At 39.9% G+C, this 11,074-nt stretch overlaps 2 protein-coding genes across 2 annotated transcripts; one reads left to right on the top strand and one right to left on the bottom strand.

Annotated features, from left to right (window-relative positions):
- Positions 1–1,368: 1,368 nt before the first annotated feature.
- Positions 1,369–2,370, bottom strand: LOC113929024 (glyceraldehyde-3-phosphate dehydrogenase-like). The gene has a single exon (XM_027605538.2). It carries the CDS (start codon positions 2,368–2,370, stop codon positions 1,369–1,371), a length of 1,002 nt encoding a protein of 333 aa, XP_027461339.1.
- Positions 2,371–2,840: 470 nt separating this feature from the next.
- Positions 2,841–4,362, top strand: LOC113929265 (glyceraldehyde-3-phosphate dehydrogenase-like). Its single transcript, XM_035727537.1, has 2 exons — positions 2,841–2,909; positions 3,946–4,362. The coding sequence occupies exons 1-2, from the start codon at positions 2,841–2,843 to the stop codon at positions 4,360–4,362; spliced, it is 486 nt and encodes a 161-aa protein (XP_035583430.1).
- Positions 4,363–11,074: the final 6,712 nt, after the last annotated feature.

Below are 11,074 nucleotides of genomic sequence, written 5' to 3'. Positions count from 1 at the left end.
ACTTTCCTGGATGTTTACATACTTATATGACTTTATTTTCTAGAACTGATTTTATTCTGCTTGCCTGCCATTATTGGACCTTTTGTTCCCCCCCAAAAAACACGTAAGAAGAAGCAAGCCTGTTGGAATTAATTCAATATATAATTAATTTCTTATATATGTATATTTGTTTCATTATTTTTCACCAACATTATTTGAAATAGTTTAATTTTTATGCATTATTTGAACATTGGATTCTCTCCTACAGTAGGTATATCAAGTCAATACTCACAATATTAACAGCTGTGAATTGGCTAGCTTTACATTTGTATTACTTATGTCTGGCAGCGTTTATTCTTATAGTTAAGGAAACCATTACCTATAGACATGAATGACATGTTACCTTTTTTTTTTTTGATGGTATTGGTTGTTGTTGTTCTGTGGTTGTGGTTATGGTTTCCATTACAATTTTTCCAGGTCGTTGTGCCATTAAGATATATGAATATTGGATAAACCATGGATATTCTTTTTCGTTACATGAATTAATAGTTTTCATTTTTAATTTTTCATTGGAATTTGGGAGTTTTTTTGGTATTAGAAAAAAAAATGACCTTCCCTTGATGACAGCTCAGAGGGAAGCATGCTAAATTCAAAGCTATGCCTGAGTTCCTTTAATTAGTGCTTTAGTCTCTATCCATGCTCATAAGTGAAGTAAAAATGTATTTTTCTGACATTTAACAAAAGCGTAGGACAAAACTTCTTGCTTTGTTAGAATTAAATACTTCGGTACTTACCAATATATTCAGTGACTATTCAGAAAATTATGAAATTTTTATGGCAATCATTAATTGTATCTAAAAAAATTCTATCCAGAAGTGATGTGTCGGGATTGAACTACAGAAAGAGAGGAGGCCTGGAAATGCTAGGTCACTGCCCCACTCCCATTACCATCACTACCACGAGATTCTTTTTTTTTTTTAAGATTTTATTTATTTATTTGAGAGAGAGAGAATGAGAGAGAGAGAGAGAGAGAGAGCATGAGAGGGGGGAGGGTCACTGAGCAGGGAGCCTGATGTGGGACTCAATCCTGGGACTCCAGGATCATGACCTGAGCCCAAGCAGTCACTTAACCAACTGAGCCACCCAGGTGCCCCCCATCATGAGATTCTTTTTTTTTTTTTTTGGCTCGGTACAGTATACTTTATTGATGGTACGTGACAAGGTAGGGCTCCCCAAGCCCCTCCCCTTCTTCAGGGGGTCTGGGATGGAAACGGTGGAGGTCCAGAGATTCTCAGTGTTTGGGGGGATAAGTCGGGGCAGGGACTCCCCAGCAGCTGAGGGCCTCTCTCTTCCTCTTGTTGTTGCTGGGGCTGGTGGTCCAGGGGGCTTTTACTCCTTGGAGGCCATGTGTACCATAAGGTCCACCACCTGGTTGCTGTAGCCAAATTCATTTTCATACCAGGAAAAGAGCTTGACAAAGTGGTCGTTGAGAGCAATGCCAACGCCGGCATCAAAGGTGGAGGAGCGGGTGTCACTGTTAAAGTTGCAGGAGACAACCTGGTCCTCAGTGTACCCCAGGATGCCCTTGAGGGGGCCCTCTGATGCCTGCTTCACCACCTTCTTGATGTCGTCATATTTAGCAACTTTCTCCAGGCGGCAGGTCAGATCCACAACGGACACGTTGGGGGTGGGGACACAGAAGGCCATGACAGTAAGCTTCCCGTTCAGCTCAGGGATGACCTTGCCCACAGCCTTGGCAGCGCCAGTGGAAGCAGGGATGATGTTCTGGGCAGCCCCTCGGCCATCCTGCCACAGCTTCCCAGAGGGGCCGTCCACAGTCTTCTGGGTGGCTGTGATGGCATGGATGGTGGTCAGGAGTCCCTCCACCATGCCGAAGTTGTCATGGATGACCTTGGCCAGAGGAGCCAAGCAGTTGGTGGTACAGGAGGCATTGCTGACAATCTTGAGGGAGTTGTCATACTTCTCATGGTTCATACCCATCACAAACATGGGGGCATTGGCAGAAGGAGCAGAGATGATGACCCTCTTGGCCCCACCCTTCAAGTGAGCCCCAGCCTTCTCCATGGTGATGAAGATGCCAGTGGACTCCACAACATATTCAGCACTAGCATCACCCCATTTGATGTTGGCGGGATCTCGCTCCTGGAAGATGGGGATGGACTTTCCATTGATGACAAGTTTCCAGTTCTCAGCCCTGACTGTGCCGTGGAATTTGCCAGGGGTGGAATCATACTGCAATATGTAGACCATATAGTTGAGGTCAATGAAGTAGTCATTGATGGCGACAATATCCACTTTGCCACAGTTAAAAGCGGCCCTGGTGACCAGGCACCCAATACAGGCAAATCCGTTCAATCTGACCTTCACCATCGTGTCTCGGGGATGCGGCTGGCACTACACCAGAAGATGCGGCTATCTGTCGAATGGGGAGGAGCCGAGAGCCCCATCACGAGATTCTTATGGAGCATATCCTTAATATCCATTTGGTCTTCCTGAGCAACAATGGTTTGAACATGTAACATCTGGTGTTTTGTTGCTGGTCACCCTGCTCGCTGTTCTTCCTCCTGGGAAGGCTGCTGTCGATGTCAGTGGCTCTTTTATTGTGATAGCTTTACACATGGCTGTAGAGTCTCTGAAGCTCCTCCCACAAATGGCAGAGTCTAATTTCTCTCCCCTTGATTGTGGACACTGGTAATGAAGAAAATGAGGCAAAAAATAAAACTGCATTTTTTTCTGAGGCTAGGTAGAAAAAAATGGCACTGCTTTTGCATGGTACTCTCTCCCTCTTCAGATATGTGCCTAAGCCTAGAGGACAGCGCTGTGCCTGCCTTGAAGCCGCCATGCCTGAGAGGCCTCATAAGGGGGACGCATGGGACCGATGTCCCTGGTTCAGCAGTACCCAGCTGTTTGTCTGAGCGTCGACCCTCCGCAGCTCCCTCCAGCCTCAGGATTCAAGGCCGCCATAATTAATGCAAATTTAGCAGAGATGAGCCTATCCTCTCCAACCTGTCCAAATTCCTGATCCACAGAGTCTGTGAGCATAAAAGAGGATGGCTGTATGCCAGTAAGTGTTCATTTGTTTTGTAGTCATCGTAACCAAACTCCTTTAAAATACATTCTTAAGAACCTAATTGATCCAGGGGCACATGGGTGACTCGGTCGGTTGAGCATCAGACTCTTGATTTCAGCTCAGGCCTCCATGACCTCAGGGTTGTGAGGTCAAGCCCCACATCGGGCTCTGAGGTTAGCTTGGGGTCGGCTTGTCCCTCCCTCACTGCTCCTCCTCCCGCTTTCTCTCTCCCTCAAAAAAATAAATAAAAATACTTAAAAAAAAAAACCTGATGGATCCATTGACATCACAGGTCCCTTTTACCCACTCTTTCTCCCATATCTTAACTTAAATCAATTTCTAATCAATAATGGAGTATTAAAGTACATATGTGAACATCAAAATAACTTCTATTTTAGAAGCTAAGTGTGAAGTTACTAATTCTTTTCTGTTCTTTGAACATGTTTAATTCCAATAAAATATAACTTTCATTTACATTTTTTAAATAATTGTCTTTTCCTTTTCCTTTTTAGATAATAATTGAGATGAGATCAAGCCCTTAAGGATCATCTGAGACAAATTTTGTAAGCAAATCCTGGATCCTCCGTCTTTCTAAGTTTATTTTTCACTCATTCTCCAGACAGGCAAGTGTTTGGCAATGAGCATCAAGTGCTGTTGGATGTTTACAACGATGAGGAATGAGAGAGACCACAGGCCATTTTGATAAGGCTGGTATTAGCCTTGGTGATGCACCCTTAAATGGAATTTCAAGAAAACCATGGGTTAAAGGATTAATAAGATAGAAAAAATAAAGACAATGAGCATAGCTAAGTCAAGATTTTAGCTATGAAGTTGAGAAGTAAAACCACAATTTCAAGCAAACATGAAACCAAAAGAAGGAGCATAATTCCCCCTCTGGGAAGCTGTGGCAGGATGGCCAAGGGGCTGCCCAGAACATCATCCCTGCTTCCACTGGCGCTGCCAAGGCTGTGGGCAAGGTCATCCCTGAGCTGAACGGGAAGCTTACTGTCATGGCCTTCTGTGTCCCCACCCCCAACGTGTCCATTGTGGATCTGACCTGCCGCCTGGAGAAAGTTGCTAAATATGATGACATCAAGAAGGTGGTGAAGCAGGCATCAGAGGGCCCCCTCAAGGGCATCCTGGGGTACACTGAGGACCAAGTTGTCTCCTGCAACTTTAACAGTGACACCCGCTCCTCCACCTTTGATGCCGGGGTTGGCATTGCTCTCAACGACCACTTTGTCAAGCTCATTTCCTGGTATGAAAATGAATTTAAGATGGTACCTGCTTGAGCATGCTTACATTCTTTACTGAAGGATTCTGGAGACAGATTGACAATATAGGACTTAGTAAAGGTAGAAAAGAGATCCAGGTCCCTGACTAAGGGAAAAATGAGGTTCCTACTGAGCTCACAAAGAAGGGTTGGTTTAGAGACCAAAAAAAGAGCATTCCTTTCATTATAATAGGAAATGAGAGTAAATATTATTAAATGCTAAATAGAATATTAAACTTAATTTGCCAAAAAAATGAATCTTAAAGTATTGACAAAATGAAAGGAAATAAAAGGTAATCTAGAGAAAGTTTTCCAAATCGAAGGACTTGCACCAGGATACTAAGGAATAGGAATTCCAGAGAAAGGATTGGAAAACAATTACATCTCCCGCTCTTCCGACGGAAGACAAAAGAATTACAAATATGTAGGAGGACATCCTCCGTAGCTCACCAGGAGGCCTTCCAGAAGAGATGTCTATCAGATGGCATCTTTCTTTTCTCCTATTAAAAGAAGCAAAAAGATATTTTCACACTTCTAATGAATTCAAAGCCCTCTATTCCAAGAATACAGTCTTACCTTCTTGACAATGTCTCATACTTCTTTGACATGATGCAAATAGATAAATCTTCTTAATGCAGTAACATTTGCTGGTACTTTTTTGTTGAGGCATATATAAAGATCATTCATTTTAGATGATCCATTTTACAGCTACATAATGTATATTCTGTGTATGTACCCACAAATCTGTGAATAAAAATAAAATATAAATGCAATATATTCACTTACATTCAATTGCTTTGACAAGTAAAGTTGATGGGTTAATTTAACATTCCAAGAATGTCTGTGGAGACTGAAGAAGTACAATAATACAGTGACCTTTCAAAGCTGTTTCCAGTGTACGTATGACTTCCTGCAGTATTTATTTTCCAAATGGATTTTTCTCATCTCAAAAATATTATGGAATATATGAGGTACAAAACACCTTTTAACTGTCTTTTTGCTATGTGTAAAATTATTGTGTTAGTTGATTAAAAGCTCTAACCCCTACATAAAAGCCAAATCATGAAAACACGCTTGAGACTATGAACATTTATAAGACTCTAATTTGGAAATATTCAATTTAACCAATTTGCATTGTGCCATAGAAATTACCCCCCACCTTGGGGTGTCTGGGTGGCTCAGTTGGTTAAGGTCTGCGTTGGACTCAGGTCATGAACCTGGGGTCTTGGAATCGAGCCCCACATCGGGCCCCCTCCTCGGCAGGAAGCCTGCTTCTCTCCCTCTGCCTACTGCAGTCCCCTGCTTGTGTTCTCTGCCAAATAAATAAATAAAATCTTTAAAAAAAATTCTTTTAGTAAAAAATAAATAAAAAGAAATTACTCCCCACTTGTACCAAATAGCATTTGGGCATTAGTATCTGAAAAATTATTTTTTATCTAGATAGTCATTATTTTTCAAGCATAAAGCAAATAAGTTTAGTAGCTTTTTCTTCTGGTGAAATTTATTATTATTACATTTTATTTCTTAATGTTATTCTGCATGAGTGACAGGAGTTTACTGAAGATCTAGCCCATGGTCTAGCCCATACTAAAATCCCTAACTATAGGTACTTCGTGGAAGTAAAAGTGTAGTTATCAGCATTTATCTATACTCCCCACATACCCCCACAGTATACGAGGAGTAAAACAAAGATAAGATGTAGAAAACTGTCAAGAAATGAACTCATGTAAAAGGATGAGGTAATAGCAGAAATTCAGGAGTCCCAGTGACTCACATCGTCTGATAAAGGCAAGATAGAAAAACATTGGAACAAGTCTAGTGGCTGTTATTTGAGAAGTAAGGACTATGACTTGTGTGTGCAAAGGCAACCAATCCGTCTAAAGGGAGCAGGACAGACAAAGCTCATCTGCCATTAGGAAGTGGCACCATCGGAAGAGCCATGGGCTTTTCAACTAATGGGTCATTACAATCCGCAGCTCACTCAACTCTTTGAAGTTCAGCTTCTTTATCTGTAGAATGTCAGGGATTAATTAGATATTTTAGAAGCTTCTAATTAATATATATATTATACACAAACATAGTTATATGTATATATATTTAACTTATTTTTTTAATTTTTTTAAAGATTTTATTTATTTATTTGAGAGAGAGAGAGGATGAGAGCCAGACAGCACGAGAGGGAAGAGGGTCAGAAGGAGAAGCAGACTCCCTGCCGAGCAGGGAGCCCGATGTGGGACTCGATCCCGGGACTCCAGGATCATGACCTGAGCCGAAGGCAGTCGCTTAACCAACTGAGCCACCCAGGGATATTGCCTCAGTTTATTTATACGGGATATTGGTCGATAGTTTTCTTTTCATGTTCTTTTCATGTTCTTTTCATCTTCTTCTGGTTTTGATGTCAGAGTATTCAGCTTTATAGAATGAGTTGAGAAATATTCCCTCCTTTTCAATTTTCTAGAATAGTTCGCATAGATTTAGTATTATATCTTCATTAGAGGCTTCACAGAATTTTCATTGAAGCCATCTGGACCTGGGGTTTACTTTATGGGAGGATTTTATCTACCGATTCAACTCCCCCGGTAAGATAAAGTTCCACTCAGTTTTTTATTTCTTCTTGAATATGTTTGGTTATTTATTTTAAGTAATTGTTCGATTTTACCTAAGCTAACAGATTTTTTTTAAAGCTTTTATTTATTTATTTATTTGAGAAAGAACATGAGCTGAGGGGGAGGGACGGAGGGAGAGGGAGATGCAGACTCACTGCTGAGCAGAGAGCCTGGGATCATGACCTGAGCCAAAGGCAGATGTTTAACTGACTGAGCCACCCAGGTGCCCCTAAGCTAACAAATTTACTGTCACAAAATTAATCATATTATTCCCTTATTATTATTTTAATATTTAAAGATTTTGTTGTGATATCCCTTTTTTGAATGAGTATTTTCATCTTCTCTTCTCCCCTTAAACTGTCTAGCTAGAAGTTTATTAATTTTATTGATATTCTTAAAGGATCAGATTTTATTTCATAGAGAATTTCTTTTGTTTTTCTGTTATCTATTTCATCATTTCTGCTTTTATCTTTATATTTTTTTCTGCTTATTTAAGTTTGATTTCTTTGATTTGATATTTTTCCACTTTCTTAAGGTAAAAGTGCATTTAGGCCTTTCTCTTTTTCAATAAAGAGTTTATTAGTATAAAATTCCCTACATATACTTCTTTAGTTGTGTCTCACAAATTCTTTATATTCTGTTTTCATTTTCTCTCAGCACAAAATAATTTTTAATTTCCCTTTTGATTCCTTTTTTGCCCAATGGGTTATTCAGAAATGTGCCAGTTTCCAAATGTTTGGGGATGTTTTTGAAATACCTTTCTATTAGTATTTTACAATTTAATTTCATTTGAGTTATAAAGCATGCTGTGTATCATTGAAATCCTTACAAATTTGCTGACACTTGATATTGGCTCACAACATGATTTATATGGGTAAGTATTCTGTGTTCACTAAGACTGTGTATTCTAACGTTATATGTAATGTTCTAGATCAAGTTTGTTGAGAGTTTTGCTTTATGTATTCTCTGTCCTTGCTGATGTCCTGTCTACGTGGTCTATCAATTTTGGGGGGATGGATGTTGAAGTCTTGGACTATAATTGTGGATGTGTCTCTCTCCTTTCTACGGCTCTGTAACTGGATGCATGGATGTATAAATTATTGTGTCATCTTGTTGATTAGACATCTGAAGGTAATCAGAAAGTGAACAAAAATCTATTATCTCAATTGTCCTTGAAGTTGAGCATATTTAAAAAGGTTTTTTTTTTGTTTTTTTTTTTTTGTTGTTGTTGTTGTTGAAGACCTTGAGTTCATATAAACAAATTGGTGATTTAAAGGATGAAAAGAGAGACAAGGATTTGAAATTCCTGGAGCAAGCCAGGAGGGCAGGTAGTGGAGTTAGGATACTGGGGAGCGCTCTCCTGAGAGTGGGGACCAAGAGATTCCCTGGCAGCAGGGTGGCCAAAATGGTACCTTGCAGAGCTCAAATGTCTAAGATTGAACTGGTGTTTTCTGTGACTATATGGCATAAATATTTCCTATAAGTGATCCATCACATCTACATTAAAATTTGTTTTATACTAATGCTCTCTGTTCAAATAACATCTTTTTGCTCAGTTCAGAAGAGTTTTAAGTTTCAAGTTGGAGTCACCATGGTGAGGCTCAGAGATGGCCAAAATGCAAGAACACAGTCAGTGTTGGCCATCACAATGGGGGTCCCTGAGTGTTTGGGGGAATTTAGGAAGCTTTGGACTTGCCCAAACCATGGAATTTAGAGCTGGCGGCATCCTCATCTGTCCTAGCTGGAAGATAAAATTACAGCAAAGGAAAGGATTTGTAATCATTAAATACATGAGATTTGCCTTTTCAGAAGTGGGTACAATGGAAAGAAATTTAAATTAAAAATCCGGCAAATGTACTGCTCCTGCACTCCCTATGGGAAATCCCAATGGTAAGGCATAACATTGGTAACTATGAATAATTTGCCATTTGTCTATGGTCAGATGTTTTCTGGTTATAGTTTTGAGAACAACATCTAGGTTTATACATTTATTACACTAGAGTTTCCACACATATGCCTATAATGAGTCATAGGGTCATTTGTAGAAAATTTACATTTAGCTGAAGGAAGTCCGTGGAGCCTTTACTTATATGGTTTGAGTTTTGTTTATAGCTTTCCATATGCCCAGACTTTAACAATCTGTCACACAGATTTAAAAAAATCATTTGCAATCACCCAAATTTGCTTCAGCATGAAGCACATATACCCAGAAATGTTGGAAGATAATTAAAATGAAAACCAGCAATTTAGAGCACACTGAGTATGAATTAAAGTACGCTATCTACTTTAAATGGGAATTTTCTGAGGAACAGATGGGCTCTTTTCTAAAGTCAGTAGCTTTCACTGAACTACAGGGTCCTGGAATCAGTCAGTGCAATGCAACACATGGAGGCATTGCTATGGGAAAATGGGGATGGGTGTGTTGCCAGCCATGAAATGCCCCCCGAGATGGAATATCCTCAGAATCAAGAGTAAAAGTAAGTAAGAGCTACTGAAAACTTATTTTAAAGAAATCTTGAAAAACTCTAAAATTCAAAGCCCATGCCCCATTCAACATGTGGAATTAGGGCTGGTTCTGGACAATAAAACTTTCCTGAATTTGAGAGTTAGAAATGAGGTTTAAAAACTGGACAGACAAAAATTCATAATTACTGAGAACTGGTTTCTAGGAATTGGCTTGATGTCTGCTGTAATACAACTTCATTATATGCGCTTGGGCCCATGATTTCACTTCTCTGAGCACCAGATCTTCATCTAGAAGACAGAGATAATGATGGTGTCTCTTGATGAGGTTGCTGTAAGACTAGCTAAACAATACAACACACGTGGTGTAAAAACACTGAGAGCTAGTCACTGCGCAAAGTCAGTGTTCAATAAATGTTTGCTCATATAATGAGCAAATTCCTGACTGAAGGAAGTGCATTTAATACCTTCTCAACTGGCTATATTGCACACTATGTCGTGGAGATGTATATTTTAATGACCTTCATAAATATATTAATAAAGGCAGTTCATTGATACTTTAGCTTTCTAAAAGCATTCAAAAAATTTAAGCATTTGGAAAATGGCTCCATGTCCTTGGTAAATATAAGAAAAAGCCATAGTCAGGACTTGGTTTATTGTTCTGGGGAGAAAATGATCATTGCCTTAAGGCATCAACCCAACATTATTATGTTAGTGCAGAAACTTCTTAACTGAGTAAATGTCTTTGTTATGAAGTATTTACAGGATGGAAGTTCAAGGACATGGAGTTTACACCCACCCACTAATTATAATATTCAAATGAATGACTGACTTACTTTATCATTCTCAAACTCATTAGGAATAGTCTGATTTACAAGATCATATCCCTACCCTAGGGATCAAGTGAAGGCAGCTGCCATCGGTCATTAGTGAAGCTCAGCAAATTCAATCATGTAAAAATGCAGATTGTGTTTTTGTCTGATGAGAAGAAAAAGAAATTTTTCTGCTCATATATAGCCTCACAAAAAGCTCAAAAGAAAAGACAATAAAACACACAGTGCACACGGAACTTATTCTGACCTAAGGAAAGTCACAGGATTGGGGGCATTCACCTCCTTCACAAGTTCCTTGAAATCAAGAGCATGAGCCCAACCACCCCTGACCCCAGGGGCTAAAAGGAGGACAGAGTGTTTCTTTGCATGAGAGTTTGCTCTTTTATGGATTTTACTGTGTGTGTGAATGCATCCCTTCTTGCCAGTCCATGTACGGTAGGGATCACTGAACAGTGCCCGGTCAGAATTGGACTTCCTGGTTAGGATGGCACATGCTTTTCTCTGGCTGAAGTATAAAAACTATCATTGTCATCTGAGGGTCAACTGTTAATAAAATCTAAAGTTCATTTAACTCAGTTCTGGATTGATAGTCACACTCCAGAGTTCTCTAGTCCTCAGAAAACCACCAGAAGCCACCCATGCCATCCCCACACCTCCTGGAAGGTGACCCTGGTCTCAGCAGAATTCTGCTCTATTATGACACAAGGGTTGACAGTTCTTGGTGAACGGTGGCGGTTCTCACCCTCCCACATGCGCCACCCCTGTACCACTCAGTGGTCTTGGGGTATAACCTGGGCTGGGCCAAGGACAACTTGGGGTGAAAAGTCCA

The sequence above is a fragment of the Zalophus californianus genome, chromosome 5 (assembly GCF_009762305.2).
Source record: "Zalophus californianus isolate mZalCal1 chromosome 5, mZalCal1.pri.v2, whole genome shotgun sequence".
NCBI classification, from domain to species: domain Eukaryota; kingdom Metazoa; phylum Chordata; class Mammalia; order Carnivora; family Otariidae; genus Zalophus; species Zalophus californianus.
The sequence above is the reverse complement of the archived record's forward strand: the minus strand, read 5'-3'. Positions and strand labels throughout refer to the sequence as shown.